Raw genomic sequence first — 22,612 nt, 5'->3', positions numbered from 1 at the left:
CTGTTGCTCATGAATCCTTGTTGTATTTATTGGACTCAGGTGCAGCTTTTTGGTATGTTTTTATATTTGCCATCATATTGTTCTATTATCCTGTTCTGATATTATTTTTGTGATATTTGATTTTAAAATGTGTCCATTTATCCTTTGTTTATGGCAATTTGCCCACCATTATAAAATCATAGCATTGTATTGTTGGAGGAGTCCCTCAGGGTCATCTGTTCCAACCCTTTAAATGATTGAACCTCAATTAAAGCATCCATGACAGATGACAGACAGGTTAGTAGTCCCATCCACCTCTCAAAGACTCATTGCCTTCTGGATCCCAGTGACAGACAGGTTGGTTGTCCCTTCCACCTCTCAAACTTTGTCCATCAAGGACTGGGAGAATGATCAATCTGGCCAATTGTGGGGAAATGGAGAGTACACCACCTTCTGGGGAAGTCTATTCCACTGTTGAACAGCACTTATAATCAGAAAGTTGATCCTGATGTTTAGTTGGAATCTTTTTTCTAATAACTTGCATCCATTGGTTGCGGCTCTACCCTCTCAATGATGTTAATGATAATGATGTTGATGATGATGATGGGTAATGGGAGCCCATGGTGCTCCAGGAGGGGGAGATAGTTTCCATTGAAAGTGATAATAAAATGGGTGCAGGGGAGGGGAGCTTGGTTTTTGCTAGAGAAACTGCTTCCACCTCACTTATCAAGCCACTTTGTAACTGTCCATTTAAAAGACTCATTGCCTTCTGAATCCCAGTGGCAGACAGGTTGGTTGTCCCATCCACCTATCAAACATTGTCCATCGAGGACTGGGAGAATCTGGCCAAATGTGGGGAAATGTTACTGACTCCTGCTTTAGGACAAGAAACTTAATAATAAAAACGAACTTTTGTGGATAGAAAAGCAGTAGGGAAAGGCATAGAAAAGTGTGGAATGAATGGTAGCTTGATTTACTTTCAATTCATTTATAAAAATGTATTTCTTATATGGGACTGATTTACCTTATATTACTTTGTTCTGTAATACTGAATTATATGTCTTTCAGTAAAGAAACATGTTAACTGAAATTAAGTATCTGAGTGTCTTCCTTGAACCTTAAATGCTTTGCTTGCTAATATTGAGCGGGAATAAATACTCTCCTCAGTGTGGTGGCCCTTTCTGGGATAATCTAAGATGGTACTGTAATTGCTGAACTAAAACTTTGATACATCAAAGGCATCCTCAATATTTACATTATGTAGGGCAATATATGCCCCACAGATTTAAGAACAGGACAGAACAAATCATATGTTTGGATGGTCCCACAAAAAGAATAATAATACTAATAGTAATAAAAAACAACTTTTATTTATATCCTACCCTCCCTGGCTGAAGCCGGGCTCAGGGCAGCTAACATAAAATATATAGCATGGGTATAAAATCAAACAGTAATGAAATTACCTCCTAAAAACAGGTCTGGATCAAATTAAAATCTAATTAGATGGCTTTCCACAGGATTAGGGTTGGGAACAGTAAATGCTCATCAGGTGCAACTGTTTTCAACAGGCATCTAAAAGAACAAACTTATTGTGAATGCCTAAAGTTATTAGGAGTTCCAAAAGTGTTGCCACATCTTAAAGGGAAATGGCATTGGAAGTGGCCTTAATCTCAAAATTTAGCACTCCTGTTTACCCAATGAAATAACTCTGAATTTCCTGTTGTCATTAGCTTACCAAGGAAAAGTCATTCGGTCACTGTGGTTTGTTGAGTTCATTCATTAGAAATTCTCCTCTGAAACTGTGAATTAATTAACGTCCTTTGCAGTATGGTGACAAAATTCTACCAGCACAGACTTGCCTTGGCAATGAGAATCCCATGATCTTACCCAATATCACTCTGGGGTTAGATATATATGATGTATTATTATTATTATTATTATTATAGGTAAAGGTAAAGGTAAAGGTAAAGGTAAAGGGACCCCTGACCATTAGGTCCAGTTGTGGCAGACTCTGGGGTTGCGGTGCTCATCTTGCTTTATTGGCCAAGGGAGCCGGTGTACAGCTTCCGGGTCATGTGGCCAGCATGACTAAGCTGCTTCTGGCGAATCAGAGCAGCGCACGGAAACGCCGTTTACCTTCCCACTGGAGCAGTACCTATTTATCTACTTGCACTTTGATGTGCTTTTGAACTGCTAGGTTGGCAGGAGCAGGAACCGAACAACGGGAGCTCATCCCATCGCGGGGATTCAAACCGTTGACCTTCTGATCAGCATGTCCTAGGCTCTGTGGTTTAACCCACAGCGCCACCCGCGTCCCTATTATTATTATTAATAAGTATAATAATTATTATTATCATCATCAATAATAACCCCAACAACAACAACCAGTAGCTATGCCTCCCCCGCTCTACTTCATATTTTCAGTGTTTTTTCTTACCCAGAATATGACCTTGAATTCTGATAATGTTTCGTGATAATCTGAATAGGGAACAGAGCAACGTGAATGTGTCAGACAGTATAAAGTAGACATGAAGCCCTATTCAGAGCAACTGAATTGTGCTATTCATTTTTAAACTATAGCTTGATCTTATTGAGAAGTGCTGAGTCTCATTTCCTTGAAGACAACTGGAGTTGAGAAGTGGTCCTAATCTCAAAATTTATAACTGCTCCTTTATATCCTGATGACAGTGTCTTCAATCAAGAGTTTCCTGTTGTTCTTAGCACACCAAGGAAAAACCCTTCTGCCACTTTTTTCTTTCATCTAAGCAGCAGGATTGGGAGTAAAAAAAGTTAAAGTCTTACTCAGACTCTAAACTCTGAATAAGTAATTAATATTCCTATTCTGCAATTACTCAAATCACTGTAATTTCTTCTCCAGACCAAATCCCCAGTTGGCTTCCTGAAGGGAAGAAAAATATCAATAAGCAAGCCTAAAAGTGTTTTAAAAATAAGCTCATATGTTATGGAGAGCTAGTGTAGGGGGAGAGACAGACAGGGCTCTATCAGTTCAATTTAGGACAATATAATTTCTGTTACTAATCAAGGAATGTATTTGCAACCCGTTGATGAAATGTATATCATAAGCTAGACTTTCAGGATGTTGCTGCTATTGGTGTTGCTATTTTTAATAACTCCTGTTTCTATTACCTCTAATTCTATCCGCTGCCCCGGGAATAATCCTTTTCCTGTTCCACACGAGTGGTACCAGCCAGGTGAATTCATCATTGGTGGAGTTCTTTCTCAGAGCTTTTACAATTTCTATGAAATTTTGTATAAGGAACAACCATCAAAGAACGTGTTTGATGTTTCATAGTAAGACTTTTCCATTCCTCTTCTGGATTGCCCTCTCCTTTCTTTAATGTCTTTCTGACAGGAATCCCAAAGAGGGATTCTTTTATTACTGACATTTTCAAGTTGAAATGGGACCCATAATTTGCCTGAATACTGGAATAATAAAAAACATTTTTTCTATTTATTTATTTATAAACCTAGCCACTGTATCAGTTTATTTGAAGGAAATCATGTATTTACTATTGCTTTGAGTATACTTATTGTCAGGAGTGGGGAAGAGAAGGGTGAAAATGTAAACAAATATACAGTGGTGCCTCAGGTTACAGACGCTTCAGGTTACAGAATCTGCTAACCCAGAAATAGTACCTCAGGTTAAGAACTTTGCTTTAGGGTGAGAAAAAAAATCATGTAGCGGCGGCGGTGCAGCAGCAGCAGGAGGCCCCATTAGCTAAAGTGGGGCTTCAGGTTAAGAAGAGTTTCAGGTTAAGAACTGACCTCCGGAACGAATTAAGTTCTTAACCCGAGGTACCATTGTACTACCACATATTCACAGTCAAAGTCCTTTAAAGTTTCGGTGTGTGCTGACTTGAATTGATTTCTTGGGTAAATTGTTACATCATGGTGAAAATTATCCTATACGGAGGGATATGGAAATTGGTTGAATTGTGTTCAAGCAGACAGGAATTGTGACAGTTCAGGTTAGATAGCACAAGGAAACCTGAGATTGTCAGAATGGGGCATTAGCCCAGAGAGGATGACATTGGGCTGGAAAACCTAAAGAAACAGGAGACTAATTTTGCCACCAACTGTGTCTTCCAGTGTGAAGATACGGTACGTCCATTGCCACCTGACTCCCCTTTCCATCTGATGCACCACAGGATTAATGACTGGCCTTAGCTACAGTAGCCTGCACACCTCAAACCTGTGGTTCTAATGTGCTAGCAACATTCCTACCCCAACCACAGCTGTATACTGAGAAAAAAAGCTATCAGAATTCAATGGGACTTTCATGTAAGTCTGTATAACATTGCAGCTTTCAGTTAAATGAAGTTGTTGTCTACTGAAGGAGAAACAGATTATTTTTTTCTTGATCAACTGTTATGGAAATGTAAAGCAATAGAAGAACAGCAGGTGTGTGAAAGTGTCATGCAAAACAGTAATGCCCTGATCATTAGACAGTATGGATTTTATTAGCATAGATGTGCTAATTACAAATGCAATCTTTTCATTTCAATTTGAAACAGAAGATGTCTAATGTTGTAGTATATTCATATTTGTAATTAATTTGGTTTACTTGCAGTATGGTGCCTAAATTTTATCAGCATGTCCTTGCATTGGCATTTGCTGTGAAAGAAGTCAATGAGAATCCCAACATCTTGCCCAATATCACACTTGGCTTCCACATCTATGACAGCTATTATGATGCAAGGATGACCTATCGTACGACTCTAGACCTCCTATTCAAAATGAGGACATTTGTCCCCAACTACAAATGTGAAACCCAGAAAACCCTCATATCCACCATTGGGGGACTTGGCCATGATACCACCTTCCATATGGCAGACTCATTAGGTCTCTATAAAATTCCACAGGTAGGAGGTATGAAGGGGCCAATGAGAATATTTTATTTCTGCCTCTATGGGATGCTTCCATGTTTGTTCTCCCCAGAGCAAACCTATTGGAAAGTATTCTACTCAGCAGTTTTACTCAGAACAGACTCATCAAAATTATTGCCTCTATCTTAGTCATGATCCTTAATTTAAAATCTAGGTAAGAGGTATGAAGGGGTCAAAAAGATTCTTTTCTTCCTGCCTCTATGGGTTGCTTTCATGTTTGTTCTATACAGAGAGGACCTATTGGGAAGTATTCTAGTCAGTAATTTTACTCAGTGCAGACACATCAAATTAATGGATCTACCACAATCCATAAGAAAAAAAATAGTTTTATACAAGCCTGCATCTTTAACCCATATTCCTTGTAGATTCCTTTTTCTGTTTTATTTCTAGGGATGTGAGACTGATCTGGTCTGAGTTCCAATCAAAATGTGTAATTAGAAAAAAGAAACCTTAGAATTTGTTGGGGGGGGGAACCAAATGTTACAGGATGAATGTCTTCCATATAATTTGAGATTATATTCAAAATTTATTTCAGTTTGCATATGGTTCATTTCCCCCAACGGAGAGTGATGCAAGACAGGTTCCTTCTTTTTACCGCATGGTGCCCAATGAAGCCCACCAGTTTCTTGGGATTATCCGCTTGCTTAAGCATTTTGGATGGACGTGGATTGGACTCATTGCTCTGAATGATAACAGTGGAGAACATTTTTTGCAGACCCTGGAGCCATTGCTTTCTCAAAATGGTATTTGCTCAGCCTTCACTCAAATAATTGCAATACAACTCCACTTTGATAATGTGGATGACATGCATGATATAGCTTTAAATATGTATGTGAAAATAAGAGATAATAAAGTCACTACACTTATTGTTTATGGAGAATCTCTGGCAATTATAGCACTGAGACTTACTATATTTCTACCAGATCCTACAAATAAAGAAAACACATCATATAAAAAGGTATGGATCTTTACAGCACAGACTGATTTCATATCTATGGGTCTTCTTAAAGTTTGGAATGTTCTGCTCTTCCAGGGTTCCCTCTCCTTCACAATCCACTCACAAAATCTTCTAGCATTCAAGGAATTTCTTCAGAGCATAAAGCCTTCCCAGAGCCAGGGAGATGGTTTCATCAAAGGCTTCTGGGAGCAAGCATTTGACTGTATTCTTCCCAATTTCAATGCACCAATGGAGGTCTATGGTATGTGTACTGGAGAGGAGAGATTGCAGAGTCTTCCAAGGTCTCTGTTTGAAATGAGCATGACTGGTCACAGCTACAGTATCTATAATGGTGTCTATGCTGTGGCTCATGCCTTGCATAACATTTACTCCCCTAGATCTAAGCGGAGAGCAATGGGAAAAAGTGAAAGATTAAAACTTCAGGATCTGGAGCCTTGGCAGGTAATGTTCTGAGAATGAATGGAAACACATCTTACCATTATCTGCATGACCAGAGTCATGTAACAGAAAACTTTATATACAATTGCGACTTAAAACATTATTGCTTGGTTATACAATAAAACTATTGCTATTTAGAAGTCATCTGAGGGCAGCCCTGTATTGAGAAGTTTTTAATGTTTGATTACATTTTTATAAGTGTTGGAAGACTCCCAGGGTGGATGGCATAACCCTGCCAGACGGCTGTGGTATAAATAATATACGATGATTATGATTATGATAATGATAAGATGGTATGCCAGAAAATAATCAATAAATAATGTTCAACCTCATAACTGCTGCTGAGACTACAAAAGCTAATAATAACTGAATGGTTGGAGAAAATCTGGTGCATAGTAACTTTGATTACACCAACTTATACATATAAACCAGCCTAACAGCTCTATGCAAAAATTCATATTTTTTGTTATGTTTTGGAATAACAAGTTCAATTATAATGTCCAAATGTGTCCTGCTTTCAACCTGTCATAATAGTATTTATTTTGGCTGTCTTTATTTTACTTATTTTTTTAAATAAGATTTTTTTACAAAAATAGGACTTTATTACATTAGGATCCAGAGGTGCTGTATAAATAGTATGGTAAATTGTATTCACTGAAAAAGACAAATATGTGCATTTTATGTACTTAATTCTGCCAAATATTTTTTTGTTATAGTTTTTCATCATACTATAACAAGTTCAAAGACTACATACAAAACAGGTAGAAATCGGAGTCCTCTCCTAGAGGCAATTCACAGCTCTCACCTGAGATCCCTACTTTTCCCTCCCTGCCTCTCACTCTGGGGGGGGGGGAATACTTCCCTCTTTCGCACCTAGGGTCCGCCATGACCAAGCACCACCCCATGAGTAGTTAATCCGTGGACCTTAGCAAGGACCCCACATATAGGACTTCAAAGGAACAAGAAACAAGAAGAAGAAAAGAGAGAGAAAGAACAACTAAAGGAGAAAATAAAGGGAAAGGAATATTAGAGATGAATAAAAAAGGCTTCCAATGCATAATAAAGACTCCATCTGTTGTGTCATAATCACAGATATTTTGCACATGTTCTTTGTTAACTGAAGCTACGTTACTATAACTAAATAAGATTCATGAAGAAATGTTTCTGTAAACCATGGCATTTTATTCAAAATCTCATTTATGCTATTTCCCATTCAACTCCATTTTCTCTTTCTATTAGCTGCACCCTGTTCTTCAGGACATTTCATTTAACAACTCAGCTGGAGAAACCGTGTCCTTTACTGATCAAAGAGAAGTGGGAGGAGGATTTGACATCATGAACATAGTCACATTCCCAAACAGGTCTTTCCTTCGATTGAAGATTGGATGGGTTGATTCTGATGCAGCTTATGGAAAAGAATTCAGCATTAACGAGGACATGATTATATGGCACAATGATTTTAACCAGGTCTGGAATCTAGGCAGGGGTGCCAACTTAAATAAAATACTGGGGCGGGTAACCCCCACACTGAAAAATCAATTGCAAGACGTGGCTCATGATCACCTTTTGAATAGCAGTGCCATCACCTCTGGGAGAGGGTAGGCCAAGAATTTAGTGGAGGAGTATATCAGTGTGCTCCTAAATCCGAGAATGTTGGGCCCACAAGTAAACCCTAGAGTAATACATGCCAATTTCTAGGGGCCAAGTTCCCTTCACATACACCCTGAATAAAACAATCGAGGGGCCTGCCCTCTCCCAGAATTATTTTATTGAGGGTGTATGTGAAGGGACTTTGGCCCCTAGAAGTTGGTACCTATTACTCTAGGGTTTACTTGTGGGCCCAACATTCTCGGATTTAGGAGCACACTGATATACTCCTCCACTAAATTCTTGTTTAAAAGACTTGTACAATGGCCTCTTAAGCCTGTGGAGCAGAGTATGCATCACTTCTTAGGTTAACTTGTTTCATTCACTTTGAATTTGGGGTCTTAAAGGAAGAATAAATAAATAAATAAATAAATAAATAATAATAATAATAAAAAATCTTACCAAATACTGACAAGGTTAGGAGAGTGACATAAGTTTTGAATCTCTGTCACATATGGTCTTTCCACTATAAAGTTTTGATTTCTGAAGTGGCCCTAGTTTTATCTGTATCTTGTATTTGCCTCTTTCATTCCAATTTCTTAATACAAAGGGGCTGATGGTTGGACTATATATGAAGAAGCGGTCCTGTGCCAATGTTTATGGGATGAGAGATCACCTTTCTTATTTGAACTTTAGAAGCTGAAAATTTCCTTCAAAGATTTCTCCCTTCTGAAATTATTTCCTGTTTATTGACAGGTGATGCCAATTTCTGTGTGCAATGACTACTGCCGCACAGGTAATCAGAAGAAAAGGAAGGAAGGGCAGAAATTTTGCTGCTATGATTGTACTCCATGTCCAGAAGGGAAGATTTCAAACCAGAATGGTATGTGACAGTTTTCATTGTACAATATTAGCAAATCTTTGATGTAAGGAAGTTAAATTATTATTATTATTATTTTCATTTATATAACGCTTTATATTTTTAAGAAAAATCTCAAAGTGGTTTATAGCATATTAAAATATCAATAAAACAATCCAGAATCAAACATTTCCAAAGAAAGTCAAATACAAAGAATACAGTCAAAGCAACATAATTAACAGGAAATTAAAATATTTTCTTAAAGATTTCAAAATAGAACATTACAAAGGAGGTCAACTACAGAATACGTATTTAAATACATACATACATACATACATACATACATACATACTATGCTGTGCACCACACTATCCTGCTTGGAGTGGTGTGAATATTTTATTGCTACTTTCAAGTAACATCTCATCAAAACCTACAAAAACCAAAGAGCCTGGTGAAATCTCATGTAGGTGGATCGAAAAGTAATATTTCATTGTACACATAATTTAAGTGAAGCTGCCAAGTCAAGTAGTAAAATGGTACAGAAGTTGCAGATTTGCAAATGATGTGTGTAGTCAGAATGAAACATTCTAGACATCATCATGGGTGAAATTAGGCCAGAACCTTATTCATTATCCTTCAAGGAAGCGGAAATATCATGGCACTAATTCCAACCAGCATTTGCTATTTGAAAGGCATTCCACTTGATGGTGCAGCTGCATTTGACATCCTTCAGAGCTGAACAAGGTTGGAGCTTTGTATTTGGCAAGACAGGCATTCAGGTTCCCAGTAGGGAACGGTATATGTATGGGGGGGGGGGGAAGCAACATTGGGCCCCATCAGACCTCGTGGCATGCCTTTCTCTAATCCTTCATTAGACCCTTTACAGTCCACCCTATTGATGTGACTTTCTGTTCATCATTTGACAAAGGCTTTAGAATGCCTAACAATGGCTACTGGCACTTACTGAAAGAAAGGCAAAAACATCCTAACCTGGAGACAATTAAATATGGGAGCAAAATACATTCCCCCCCCCCCTCACAGTTAACTGTCCACCCAAAAAAACCAAGGTTCCACTTACTCTGCTATCTTTGTGCCATTGGACAAAGACCCCCACCCTGCTGGGTGCACAGCATGGCCACATAAAATGATTTAAACAAACCTATGTCAGATTCTGCAGGAAAGCAATGAGTAATTCAAATATACAACCAGCTCTCTGACGTAAGTAAGTTTCAAAAGAGATCAGCTGGATCAATGATGGCTTCATAGTAGGCAAAAAACACAGATGAATTGCAAATGGAGTTTGACTTGCTTCTATTTGTCAGATATGGCTGACTGCTTCAGATGCCCTGAAGATCAGTATGCAAACAAGAAGAAAAATGGATGCATCCCTAAAACTATCAACTTTCTTTCTTATGAAGAACCTTTAGGGATCATTTTGGTCTCACTTTCTCTTTCTTCTTCCCTGATCACAACTTTGGTGCTTACAACATTTTTTCAGCAGAAAGACACTCCTATTGTCAAAGCCAACAACAGGGATCTCACCTACACTCTCCTCATCACCCTTCTACTTTGCTTCCTCTCATCCTTTCTGTTTATTGGACACCCTGGCAAAGTAACCTGCCTTCTTCGACAACCAACTTTTGGTATCGTCTTCTCTGTGGCAGTTTCCTGTGTGTTGGCCAAAACCATCACTGTAGTTGCAGCTTTCATGGCCACCAAGCCTGGGTCCAGTATGAGGAAGTGGGTAGGGAAAAAACTGTCCAACTCCGTTGTCCTTTCCTGCTCCCTCGTCCAAGCAATTATTTGTACTGGATGGTTAATGAACTCTCCACCATTTCCAGATCAAGACATGTTCTCGGTAATGGAAGAAACCATTGTGCAATGTAATGAAGGCTCGGTGACCATGTTTTACTGTGTCTTGGGCTACATGGGCCTCCTGGCCATTGCCAGCTTCATTGTGGCATTTGCAGCTCGCAAATTGCCAGACACTTTTAATGAAGCCAAGTTCATTACCTTCAGCATGTTGCTGTTTTGCAGTGTTTGGTTGTCTTTTGTTCCAACTTACCTAAGCACTAAAGGAAAATCCATGGTGGTGGTGGAGATCTTCTCTATCTTGTCCTCCAGTGCTGGGTTGTTGGTCTGCATCTTTGCCCCTAAATGCTACATCATTGTGCTGAGGCCTGAGCTGAACAACAGGGAGCAACTGATAAGGAGAAGGATGTAAATTCAACCTTCCTTCTTCTTTCTATTCTATTGTTATACATAAGGGATTTTAGTATAAAAATGGTTGCTTTGAGTACCTCCTCCGGTGTGATACTCTTTTGCAGGATTGATTTTGAAAAGTTTAGTGTTGTGAAATTAAAGATTAAAATACTCTGTCACCTTAGCTCAGGAGCGAGGAACAACTTTCCGGGTGGGGGGAGGGTGTTAGTTTCCATTGAAAGTGATAATAAAATGGATGCAGGGGAGGGGAGCTTGGTTTTTGATAGAGAAACTGCTTCCACCTCATTGATCAAGCCTCTTTGTAGCTGTCCATTTAAAAGACTCATTGCCTTCTGACACCCAGTGACAGTCGGGTTGGTGGCCCCTTTCAAGTACCAAACTTTGGCCCTCAAGGCCTGGGAGAATGATCAATCTGGCCAACTGTGGGGAAATGTTACTGACTCCTGCCTTAAGGCAAGAAACCTCTGAATAAAAATGGAATTTTGTGGGTAGGGAAGCAATAGAGAAATACATTGGAAAGTGTGGAATGAATGGTGGCTTTGATAACTTTGAATTACTTCCTATTCTCTTATTAATATGCATTTCTTATATGGGACTGATTTACCTTATATTACTCTGTTCTTTAATTCCGAATTATATTTCCTTAAGTAAAGAAACATGTTAGCTAAAATTAAAGTTCTGAGAGTCTTCCTTGAACCTCAAATACCTTGCTGACAGATATGGAACAGAACAGAACAAATCAACTGTTTGGATTGGCCCACAAAAAGAAAAGGTGCTGCCACATTTATTTATGTATTTTTAAACTCTTTAAACATGCATAACATACACTGCAGGGCACTGGAAGAAGCTTAAGTTCTTTACATGGATGTTATTGGACTGGCACGTGTGAAGTAAAGCAATCCCTAAAGTAAACTGGTGCCAATATATTTATGACTTCCTATATGAATTGATTAGAGTAAGTGCCTCATAAATGGTTTCAATACAATGGGAGAGAGGCGTCAGTCCAAGGGGCTCTATTCCCTCCGAATGTCTCTTCCAGGCCCTCGGAACTCATCCCAGGTTGTATTCCTCACTGGCTCTGCTTCAGCTCCTGAGGCTTTGCTTGCCTGGTATATGTCCTTGAACTTTGATAATAAGACTGCTTGGCCTGAATGGGAATAGAGAGGGGTCCATGTGTTTGAGTAGAAAGTAGACACCATACAGTAGTTAAACTTGCATTAGGTGCTCTGTCCAGTTTTACTTCTTGTCCCACCCACCACTGGCATATGGCTTTTGGAAGGTTACTCAGATCCTGGGGCTGAAACAGGTTCCCCACTTGTCCAATATATCAATACGCTCTGTTGGTTCACGCTAGTGAGTGAAGCTACATGTTTTAAAACTAGAGCTTAATAGTATAGAGAGATATTGATTCCCATTCCCTTGAAGGGAAATGGCACTGGGAAGTGGCCTTTATCTCAAAATTTAGCACTGCTACTTACCCAATTCCATTCAGATGCCAAACCCTGATGAAGTAATTTATAACCTCTCAGGTTTAGCTTTGCTTCAGCACTATGGATACACCAGTGATCATCTGGTTTGGGGGTTCCTGCAGTTATAACAGACCTCCACGCACACAATTTTTTACTCTTAAAAGGTTAATTTATGCCACACAAAGATAACAGCAAAAGAAATGGAAGCAAATGTCCAGGTAACCCCACAAAATAGCTAAGTTGTCAGCAAGCATACAAAACAGTACAGTGGTACCTCGGGTTAAGAACTTAATTCATTCTGGAGGGCTGTTCTTAACCTGAAAATGTTCTTAACCTGAGGTACCACTTTAACTAATGGGGCCTTCCGCTGCCACCGCGCCACCACCACATGGTTTCTGTTCTCATCCTGAAGTAAAGTTCTTAACCCGAGGTATTATTTCTGGATTGGCAGATTCTGCAACTTGAAGCATCTGTAACCTGAAGTGTCTGTAACCCGAGGTACCACTGTACAGTGATCACGAATGCCTAATGTATCCTCTATCATTAGCTCACCAAGGAAAAGTTATTCAATCAATTTTTCTGCCTATAAGGAGCAGAATGGCAATTTTTTAAAAAGAAAAACTGCCACTCAAGACACCAAACTCTGGAGAAGTAATTCATAATCCTACCCTGCAGTTACTCAGACCACTGCAATTATTTCACCAGGTCAAAACTCCAGAGCAGTGGAGCAGTGGAAAAATCCAGAGCAGATTTTCCCCAGAAGCAACTAGAAAACAAGAAGCAAGTCTGAAAGTGGTTATAAGAAAATCTACCTATTCAATTCTTGATGCTGCATTCAAGGAATGCATATGTAACAATTTGATAATGAGCACTCACACTTTACACTGTGGGTGCACTTTACGGGATCACGTGCAATGCTTCGGACCCCAGGGAACTCACCAGTTTGTATGGGCTGGCCTGCCTCTCAGTGTTATTCTTTGGAGGCTCATGCTCAGCCTCAGCGGTCAAGTTACACTGCTGGGAGGTGGGGCCAGCCATATAAATAGGGGGTGGAGCTGGTAGCAGCCAGGCAGTCATCTAAGGAGCTTCATCCACCCAATCCTCTTTTTGTTTAATGTTTCTTTTTTACAGGTTGACCTTTTTCTTCCTGTTTAGTGAGCGTTGCTATGACCTTTTGACTGGTTGCTATTGAAGACCCGGGAAGAAATTTTCCTGCATTGGCAGGTTTTGTACTTCCCGTAACAATTCATCACCTTTATACCTTTCATTACCTTTATACCTTTCATTACCTTTAAAGTATAAAGGTAAAGGGACCCCTGACTGTTAGGTCCACTTTGGGACTTCCACTCTGGGGTTGCGGCGCTCAACTTGCTTTATTGGTCGAGGGAGCCGGCGTACAGCTTCTGGGTCATGTGGCCAGCATGACTAAGCCGCTTCTGGCGAACCAGAGCAGCGCACGGAAACGCCGTTTACTTTCCCGCCGGAGCGGTACCTATTTATCTACTTGCACTTTGAGGTGCTTTTGAACTGCTAGGTTGGCAGGAACAGGGACCGAGCAACGGGAGCTCACCCCGTCGCGGGGATTCGAACCGCCAACCTTCTGATCGGCAAGTCCTAGGCTCTGTGGTTTAACCCACAGAGCCACCTGCACCTTGATCTTATTGAGAAGTGCTGAGTCCCATTTCCTCGAAGACAACTGGAGTAGAGAAGTGGTCCTAATCTCAAAATTTATAACTGCTCCTTTATATCCTGATGACAGTGTCTTCAATCAAGAGTTTCCTGTTGTTCTTAGCACACCAAGGAAAAACCCTTCTGCCACTTTTTTCTTTCATCTAAGCAGCAGGATTGGGAGTAAAAAAAGTTAAAGTCTTACTCAGACTCTAAACTCTGAATAAGTAATTAATATTCCTATTCTGCAATTACTCAAATCACTGCAATTTCTCCACCAGGCCAAATTCCCAGTTGGCTTCCTGAAGGGAAGAAAAAAATCAACAAGCAAGCCTAAAAGTGTTTAAAAAATAAGCTCATATGTTATGGAGAGCTAGTGTAGGGGGAGAGACAGACAGGGCTCTATCAGTTCAATTTAGGACAATATAATTTCTGTTACTTCTCAAGGAATGTATTTGCAACCCGTTGATGAAATGTTTATCATAAGCGAGGCTGTCAGGATGTTGCTGCTATTGGTGTTGCTGTTTCTAATAACTCCTGTTCCTATTACCTCTAATTCTATCCGCTGTCCCAGGAATAATCCTTTTCCTGTTCCACACGAGTGGTACCAGCCAGGTGAATTCATCATTGGTGGAGTTCTTTCTCAGAGCGTTTACAATTTCTATGAAATTTTGTATAAGGAACAACCATCAAAGAATGTGTTTGATGTTTCATAGTAAGACTTTTCCATTCCTCCTCTGGATTGCCCTTTCCTTTCTTTCATGTCTTTCAGACAGGAATCCTAAAGAGGGATTCTTTTATCACTGACATTTTCAAGCTGAAATGGGAGCCATAATTTGCCTCAATACTGGAATAAAAGAAAACTTTCTTTCTATTTTTTTTTTTAAACCTAGCTACTGTCACAGTTTATTTGAATCAAATTATGTATTTACAATTGCTTTACAGTATACCTATTGTGAGGAGTGGCGAGGAGAAGGGTGAAAATGCAAACAAATATACTACCACCTATTCATATTCAAGGTCCTTTAAAGTTTCATTGTGTGCTGACTTGAATTGATTTCTTGGGTAAATTGTTACATCATGGTGAAACTTATCCTATATGTAGGGATATGGAAATTGGTTGAATTGTGTTGAGGCTGACAGGGATTGCGACAGTTCAGGTTAGATAGCACAGGGAAACCTGAGATTGTAAAAATGGGGCAGTAGCCAAGAGAGGCTGACATTGGGCTAGAAAACCTAAATAAATAGGAGACTAATTTTGCCACCAGCTGTGTCTTCCAGTGTGAAGGTAAGTCCATTGCCATCTGACTCCCCTTTCCTTCTGATGCACTGCAGAATCAATGACTGTCCTTAGCTACAGTAGCCTGCACACCTCAAACCTGTGGTTCTAATGTGCAAGCAACCTTTCTGCCCAAACCACAGCTGTATACTGAGAAAAAAGCTATCTGAATTCAATGGGACTTTCATGTAAGTCTGTATAACTTTGCAGCTTTCGGTTAAATGAAGTTGTCGCCTACTTAAGGAGAAACAGATTTATTTCATTTTTTTTCTTGATCAACTGTTATGGAAATGTCAAGCAATAGAAGAACAGCAGGTGTGTGAAAGTGTCATGCAAAACAGTAATGCCCTGATCATTAGACAGTATGGATTTTATTAGCATAGATGTGCTAATTACAAATGCAATCTTTTCATTTCAGTTTGAAACAGAAGATGTCCAATATTGTAGTATGTTCATATCTGTAACTAATTTACTTTATTTGCAGTATGGTGCCAAAATTTTATCAGCACGTCCTAACATTGGCATTCGCTGTCAAAGAAGTCAATGAGAATCCCAAGATCTTGCCCAATATCACACTTGGCTTCCACATCTATGACAGCTATTATGATGCAAGGATGACCTACCGCACAACTCTTGACCTACTCTTCAAAATGAAGACATTTGTTCCCAACTACAAATGTGACACTCAGAAAACCCTCATATCCACCATTGGGGGACTTGGCCATGATACCACCTTCCATATGGCAGACACATTAGGTCTCTATAAGATTCCACAGGTAGGAGGTATGAAGGGGCCAATGAGAATCTTTTCTTTCTGCCTGTATGGGTTGCTTCCATGTTTGTTCTCCACAGAGCAAACCTATTGGAAAGTATTCTACTCAGCAGTTTTACTCAGAACAGACTCATCAAAATTATTGCCTCTATCTTAGTCATGATCCTTAATTTAAAATCTAGATCTATACAAGCCTTCATCTTTCTCCCATATTCCTTGTAGATTGCCTTTTCTGTTTTATTTCTAGGGATGTGAGAGCTTAGAATTTGTGGAATAAAAAGCCAAATGGTACAGGATGAATGTTTTCCATATGATTTGAGATTATATTCACATTTTCTTTCAGTTTGCATATGGTTCATTTCCCCCAACGGAGAGTGATGCAAGTCAGGTTCATTCTTTTTACCGCATGGTGCCCAATGAAGCCCACCAGTTTCTTGGGATTATCCGCTTGCTTAAGCATTTTGGATGGAAGTGGATCGGACTCATTGCTCTGAACGATAACAGTGGAGACCATTTCTTGCAGACCCTGGAGCCATTGCTATCTCAAAATGGAATTTGCTCAGCCTTTACACAAATAATTTCAATACAACCCCACTTTGATAATGTGGATGAAATGCATGATATAGCTTTAAATATGTATGTGAAAATAAGAGACAATAAAGTCACTATACTTATTGTTTATGGAGAATCTCGGGCAATAATATCATTGAGACTTATTATATTTCTACCAGATCCTACAAATAAAGAAAACACATCATTTAAAAAGGTATGGATCTTTACAGCACAGACTGATTTCATATCTATGGGTCTTCTTAAGGTTTGGAATGTTCTGCTCTTCCAGGGTTCCCTTTCCTTCACAATTCATTCCCAAAAACTTCCAGCATTCAAGGAATTTCTTCTCAACATAAAGCCTTCCCAGAGCCAGGGAGATGGTTTCATCAAAGTCTTCTGGGAGCAAGCATTTGACTGTATTCTTCCCAATTTTGATGCGCCAATGGAGGTCTATGGCATGTGTACTGGGGAGGAGAGATTGCAGAGTCTTCCAAGGTCTCTGTTTGAAATGAGCATGACTGGTCACAGCTACAGTATCTATAATGGTGTCTATGCTGTGGCTCATGCCTTGCATAACATTCACTCACGTAGATCAAAGCAGAAAGCAATGGGGAAAAGTGAAAGATTAAAACTTCAGGATCTGGAGCCTTGGAAGGTAATGTTCTGAGAATGAAGAGAAAAAAATCTTACCATTATTTGCATCACCAGAGTCATGTAACAGAAGGCTTTATATACAACTGGAAATCAAAATATTACTCCTTGGTTATCCAATAAAACTATTGTTATTTAGAAGTCATCTGAAGTCAGCTGTGTATCACGAAGTTTTTAATGTTTGATTACATTTTTATAAGGGTGGATGGAGCAACCCTGCCAGATGGCTGTGGTATAAATAATATATGATGATTATGATTAAAAGGCTTCCAATGCATAAAGAAAAAGGGCTTCCAATGCATAATAAAGTCTCCATCTGTTGTGTCAAAATCACAGATATTTTGCACATGTTCTTTGTTAACTGAAACTACGTTACTATACCTAAATAAGATTCATGAAGAAATGTTTCTGTAAACCATGGCACTTTATTCAAAATCTCATTCAACTCCATTTTCTCTTTCTGTTAGCTGCACCCTGTTCTTCAGGACATTTCATTTAACAACTCAGCTGGAGAAACCGTGTCCTTTACTGATCAAAGAGAAGTGGGAGGGGGATTTGACATCATGAACATAGTCACATTTCCAAACAGGTCCTTCCTTCGATTGAAGATTGGATGGGTTGATTCTGATGCAGCTGATGGAAAAGAATTCAGCATTAATGAGGACATGATTTTATGGCACAATGATTTTAACCAGGTCTGGAATCTAGGCAGGGGTGCCAACTTGAATAAAATACTGGGGCGGGTAACCCCCACCCTGTATAATCAATTGCAAAACGTGGCTCATGAACACCTTTTGAATAGCAGTGCCCATCACCTCTGGGAGAGGGCAGGCCCCTCAATTATTTTATTGAGGGTGTATGTGAAGGGACCTTGGCCCCTAGAAATTGTCATGTATTACTTGCTTACTTGTGGGCCCCACATTCTCGGATTTATGAGCACACTGATATATTCCTCTACTAAATTCTTCTTTAAAAGACTTGTACAATGGCCTCTTAAGCCTGTGGGGCAGAGTATGGATCACTTATCAGGTTAACTTGTTTCATTCACTTTGAGTTTGGGGCCTTAAAGGCAGAAATAATAATAATAATAATAATAATAATAATAATAATAATAATAAAGTCTTACCAAATACTGATATGGTTAGGAGAGTGACATAAGTTTTGAATCTCTGTCACATATGGTCTTTCCACTATAAAGTTTCTGATTTCTGAAATTGCCCTAGTTTTATCTGTATCTTGTATTTTCCCCTTTCATTCCAGTTTCTTAATACAAAGGGGCTGATGGTTGGACTATGCCAATGTTTCTGGGATAAGAGATCCCCTTCCTCATTTGAACTTCAGAAACTGAAAATTTCATTCAAAGATTTCTCCCTTCTGAAATTATTTCCTGTTTATTGATAGGGGATGCCAATTTCTGTGTGCAATGACTACTGTCATGCGGGCTATCAGAAGAAAAGGAAGGAAGGGCAGAAATTTTGCTGCTATGATTGTACTCCATGCCCAGAAGGCAAGATTTCAAACCAGAATGGTATGTGACAGTTTTCATTGTACAAGATTAGCAAATCTCTGTGGAAAAGAAGTTAAATTATTATTATTATTTGTTTCATTTCTATACAGCTTTATATTTTTAAGACAAATCTCAAAGTGGTTTACAGCATATTTAATAAAAAAATCCAGAATCAAACATTTCCAAAGAAAGTCAAATACAAAGTATATAGTCAAAACAGCATAATTAACAGGAATCTAAAATACTATCTTAAATATTTCAAAATAGAACATTACAATAGAGGTCAACTATAGATTACATATTTAAATACATACATACACACAGTGGTACCTCGGGTTAAGTACTTAATTCGTTCCGGAGGTCCATACTTAACCTGAAACTGTTCTTAACCTGAAGAAGCACTTTAGCTAATGGGGCCTCCTGCTGCTGCCGCGCTGCCAGAGCACAGTTTCTGTTCTCCTCCTGAAGCAAAGTTCTTAACCTGAAGCACTATTTCTGGGTTAGCGGAGTCTGTAACCTGAAGTGTATGTAACCCGAGGTACCACTGTACATACATACTGTATATACATACATACTACATACATACTATGCTGTGCACCACACTATCCGGCTTGGAGTGGTGTGAATAATTTATTGCCACTTTCCATTAACATCTCATCAAAGCCTACAAAAACCAAAGAGCCTGGTGAAATCCCATGCAGGTGGATCTAAAATTAAGATTTCATTGTACACATAATTTAAATGAAGCTGTCAAGTCAAGTAGTAAAATGGTACAAAAGTTGCAGATTTGCAAATGATGTGTGTAGTCAGAATGAAACATGCAAGACATCATCATGGGTGAAATTAGGACAGAACCTTATCCATTGTGCTTCAAGGAAGAGGAAATATCATGGCACTAATTACAACCAGCATTTGCTGTTTGAATGGCATTCCACTTGATGGTGGAATGGCATTCCACTTGATGATGTACTCAACATCCTTCAGAGCTGAACAAGGTTGGAACTTTGTATTTGGCAATACAAGCATCCAGGTTCCAAGTAGGGAACTGCATATGTATGTGGGTAGAAATAGGCAACACTGGGCCCAATCGGACCTAGTGGCATGCCTTTCTCTTATCACTCTTTAGGCCCTTTACAGTCTGCCTTATTGATGTGAGTTTCTGCCCATCATTTTGACAAATGCTTTAGAATGCCTAGCAATGGCTACTGTCACTTACTGAAGGAAAGGCAAAAACATCCTAACCTGGAGACAATTAAATATGGGAGCAAAATACATCCCCCCCCCTCACAGTTAACTGTCCACCCAAAAAAACCAAGGTTCCACTTACTCTGCTATCTTTGTGCCATTGGTCAAAGACCACCACCCTGCTGGGTGCACAGCATGGCTACTTAAAATGATTTAAACAAAACTATGTCAGATTCTGCAGGAAAGCAATGTGTAATTCAAATATACAACCAGCTCTCTGCCGTAAGGAAGGCTCAAAAGAGATCAGCAGGATCAATAATGGCTTCGTAGTAGGCAAAAAACACAGATGAATTGCAAATGGAGTTTAACTTTCTTCTATTTGTCAGATGAGGCTGACTGCTTCAGATGCCCTGAAGATCAGTATGCAAACAAGAAGAAAAATGGATGCATCCCTAAAACTATCAACTTTCTTTCTTATGAAGAACCTTTAGGGATCAGCTTGGCCTCACTTGCTCTTTCTTTTTCCCTGATCACAACATTGGTGCTTGCAACGTTTATTCAGCACAAAGACACTCCAATTGTCAAAGCCAACAACAGGGGTCTCACCTACAGTCTCCTCATCACCCTCATATTCTGCTTCCTCTCATCTCTTCTATTCATTGGACACCCTGGCAAAGTGACCTGTCTTCTTCGACAACCAACTTTTGGCATCATCTTCTCTGTGGCAGTTTCCTGTGTGTTGGCCAAAACCATCACCGTAGTTGCAGCTTTCATGGCCACCAAGCCTGGGTCCAGTATGAGGAAGTGGATGGGGAAAAGACTGACCAATTCTGTTATCCTTTCCTGCTCCCTCGTTCAAGTGATTATTTGTACTGGGTGGTTGATGACCTCTCCCCCATTCCCTGCTCTTGACATGCACTCAGTCATGGAAGAAACCATTGTGCACTGTATTGAAGGCTCAGTGACCCTGTTTTACTGTGTCTTGGGCTACATGGGCCTCCTGGCCATTGCCAGCTTCATTGTGGCATTTGCAGCTCGCAAATTGCCAGACAGCTTTAATGAAGCCAAATTCATTACCTTCAGCATGTTGCTGTTCTGCAGTGTTTGGTTGTCTTTTGTCCCAACCTACCTGAGCAACAAAGGAAAATCCATGGTGGTGGTGGAGATCTTCTCTATCTTGTCCTCCAGTGCTGGATTGTTGGTCTGCATTTTTGCCCCTAAATGCTACATCATTATTCTGAAGCCAGAGCTGAACAACAGGGTGCAATTGATAAGGAGAAGGATGTAAATTCAACCTTCCTTCTTCTTTCTATTCTATTGTTATACATAAGGGATTTTAGTATTAAAGTGGTTACTTTGAGTATCTCCTCCAGTGTGATACACTTTGGCGGGAAAGTTAAGTGTTGTGAAATAAAAGCAAATTAAAATGCTCTGTCACCTTAGCTCTTGAGCGAGGAACAACTTTCCGGGTGGGGGGAGGGTGTTAGTTTCCATTGAAAGTGATAATAAAATGGATGCAGGGGAGGGGAGCTTGGTTTTTGATAGAGAAACTGCTTCCACCTCATTGATCAAGCCTCTTTGTAGCTGTCCATTTAAAATAATCATTGCCTTCTGACACCCAGTGACAGACGGGTTGCTGGCCCCTTTCAAGTACCAAACTTTGGCCCTCAAGGCCTGGGAGAATGATCAATCTGGCCAACTGTGGGGAAATGTTACTGACTCCTGCCTTAAAGCAAGAAACTTATGAATAAAAATGGAGTTTTGTGGGTAGGGAAGCAATAGAGAAATGCATTGGAAAGTGTGGAATGAATGGTGGCTTTGATAACTTTGAATTACTTCCTGTTCTCTTATATGGGACTGATTTACCTTATATTACTCTGTTCTTTAATTCCAAATTATATTTCCTTAAATAAAGAAACATGTTAACTAAAATTAAAGTTCTGAGAGTCTTCCTTGAACCTCAAATACCTTGCTGACTAATATGGAACAGAACAGAACAAATCAACTGTTTGGATGGGCCCACAAAAAGAAAAAAAGTTTTCAGCAGGCATCTAAAAGAGTTAAAGTATTGTGAACGCCTAAAGTTAATAGTAATAATAATAATAATAATAATAATAATAATAATAATAATAACAACAATAATTTATTATTTGTACCCCGCCCATCTGGCTGGGTTTCCCCAGCCACTCTGGGCGGCTTCCAACAAAGATGAAAAATACACTAAAATGTCACATATTAAAAACTTTCCTGAACAGGGCTGCCTTCAGATGTCTTCTGAATGTCAGGTAGTTGTTTATTGCTTTGACATCTGATGGGAGGGCGTTCCACAGGGCGGGCACCACTACCGAGAAGGCCCTCTGCCTGGTTCCCTGTAACTTGGCCTCTCGCAGTGAGGGAACCGCCAGAAGGCCCTCGGAGCTGGACCTCAGTGTCCGGGCAGAACGATGGGGGAGGAGATGCTCCTTCAGATATACTGGACCGAGGCTGTTTAGGGCTTTAAAGGTCAGCACCATTAATTGTAAATAATGTTGTGACGGAAGAACTAAAAATTGAAAAAGGGACACGACAAGGTTGCCCT

At 39.6% G+C, this 22,612-nt stretch overlaps 1 protein-coding gene across 1 annotated transcript; it reads left to right on the top strand.

Annotated features, from left to right (window-relative positions):
* Positions 1-16,075: 16,075 nt before the first annotated feature.
* LOC308461943 (vomeronasal type-2 receptor 116-like) lies at positions 16,076-21,964 on the top strand (the record flags this gene model as incomplete). Its single annotated transcript, XM_080979110.1, has 6 exons — positions 16,076-16,143; positions 17,283-17,346; positions 17,810-18,037; positions 18,744-18,870; positions 20,421-20,710; positions 21,950-21,964. Exons 2-6 carry the CDS (start codon positions 17,299-17,301, stop codon positions 21,962-21,964), a joined length of 708 nt encoding a protein of 235 aa, XP_080835236.1. The 5' UTR covers positions 16,076-16,143; positions 17,283-17,298.
* Between the last annotated feature and the right edge of the window lie 648 nt (positions 21,965-22,612).

This window comes from Podarcis pityusensis, assembly GCF_964106645.2.
Source record: "Podarcis pityusensis genome assembly, chromosome: 13".
In the NCBI taxonomy this organism is placed as follows: domain Eukaryota; kingdom Metazoa; phylum Chordata; class Lepidosauria; order Squamata; family Lacertidae; genus Podarcis; species Podarcis pityusensis.
Note: the sequence above shows the minus strand (reverse complement) of the source record. Positions and strands in the feature narration are given on the sequence as shown.